At 35.2% G+C, this 1921-nt stretch overlaps 1 protein-coding gene across 1 annotated transcript; it reads right to left on the bottom strand.

The window, feature by feature from the left end:
• Positions 1-255: 255 nt before the first annotated feature.
• Positions 256-1510, bottom strand: LOC120088523. The gene is made up of 2 exons (XM_039045900.1): positions 1228-1510; positions 256-1054 (listed from the first exon to the last, which is right to left on the bottom strand). Exons 1-2 carry the CDS (start codon positions 1441-1443, stop codon positions 527-529), a joined length of 744 nt encoding a protein of 247 aa, XP_038901828.1. The 5' UTR covers positions 1444-1510; the 3' UTR covers positions 256-526.
• Positions 1511-1921: the final 411 nt, after the last annotated feature.

The raw sequence follows: 1921 nt of genomic DNA, 5'->3' as shown, positions 1-1921 counted from the left end.
TCTTTATGAATATACTTTTAATTTTACTCGGAATGTAAGAAATTTAATATTAATAATGGAAGCCATAAATTTTTTAGTTGATATAGATAAAATTATTTTATAAGAGAATCTTTAGTTAACGAATTTGAAAATTCAGCGGCGAACTAAGGGGATGTATTCCTCCTTCGTTCATTCACTCAAATTTTGAATTGATAACACAAGATCTAAATATTTTAATAAATTAAATGAACAAAATAATTGAGAGACTAACGTAAATTTAACTCGAAGGGTTGGATTTACTATACGTGTCATTGTTGTAGTAAAACAAAAAACAAAAAAAGGACAACAAAATAATTAAGAGATAAAATTATCATATAAGAAATTGTACTAAGAGAATTAAAATCCCCACCTTTCCTTTTGCGCCTTTTTTTTAACATATAGTTTCTAAGTACAACTACCCAAAAAAAATTCGAAAAAAAAAAAAAAAAATCTATGTCTTGAAGATGATAATTTCTGTCCCTCCATATACTTTTCCATCTCTTTGAAATCAAATCGAAATGTTCAGATCAATCCGAGGTTTCTTCGGCGCCGGCAACGGCACGACGGAGTTACACCGTGGGCACGTCGGATTGTTCTTCATCACCAACACATACGACAAACACCCAGGGCAGCCGGCGGCGATCGGCGACGACAAAGATTTCAAGTTGTCTTCATCTCGAAACTCTTTCTCCGCCATCGCTGATGACGACGACGACGAATACGACGGCGACGGCGATGATTTCCACAACGACGATCGTTTTCTGATGGGATTTCTTTCGGCCCGTTCGAGCGCCGATTTGACCTTATCCAAAGTACAAACGCTCTGATAATTACTCCTCGGCGACGACGGCGATGGCGACGGCGATAACGACGAAACCAATTTCAAATCCAAACTGGTTTCATCAACCAAATGATTCGACGATTGAAATTTAGAGAAATTGGGTGACGGTGGAAAATTCAAATCTTGAAGCTTTGGTACTGTTTGATTGTTGTTGAAATCTTGAACATTGCATCTTTGGATAAACGTTTTCCCTGACTGAAATAATTCAAAGATTCAACCGATTAATAAAGACCCTCTGTTTCATTGACTAATACTCTGTTTGATTGCCGGCTAAAATTACAGGAAGAAACAGGGGAAAATTAAAATTCCAAATTGGGTTTTAATTAATGATATATTTAGAGGGAAATGAAAGGAATTAAAATGGATACCTTCAAATCGAGTCGTCTTTCCCAGCCGGAAGGGACATGGAGATCGAGGTCCAATTCTTGGGACTCTGTATATTTGGAATAGCCGCCGCTGAGTAAGTCTCGGGTGATCAGAGGCGTTAATTTCTCGGCGGCGGAATCGTTTCCGACCGTCCGATGACGGTCGTCTTTGTTGTAGCCTGTAAGAACTCGCACGAGCGAGCTCACTTCGGCGGCCATTTTTGTTTACAGAGAGGAAGAGAGAGAGAGACGTGAGTGTCGGTTTTCTTGTACAATGGCTGCAGAGAGGCCTCTATATATGGTAGAAAATTAAGAGGCCGTTATATAAATTTAATTTATTAATGTTTTTTCTTTTCTTTTATTTTTTTCAAAATTTGAAATTGTCATTGAAGTTCAAGATAAAAATGTTATGCTAAAAATATTGATGAATAAACGGAAATATATTATTTCATAAATTGAGAATTTTGTAAAAATAATTTATATTAATAATTGAACTCTCATTTGAAATAGTCTTCCCACAATCAATCTCGAAATATGAGGTACGATTCTCCCACCTACATATTGTCAAAAAAAAAAAAAAAACAAAAGCCATTCGTTTTTTCTAAAAATAAATCAATAGTTTCCTCAATATTTCATAGATATATTAAAACTATTCTTAGCAAAAATGTATTAAAATATTAGATATAAGTTAGGATGC

The sequence above is a fragment of the Benincasa hispida genome, chromosome 10 (assembly GCF_009727055.1).
Source record: "Benincasa hispida cultivar B227 chromosome 10, ASM972705v1, whole genome shotgun sequence".
NCBI lineage: Eukaryota > Viridiplantae > Streptophyta > Magnoliopsida > Cucurbitales > Cucurbitaceae > Benincasa > Benincasa hispida.
Note: the sequence above shows the minus strand (reverse complement) of the source record. Positions and strands in the feature narration are given on the sequence as shown.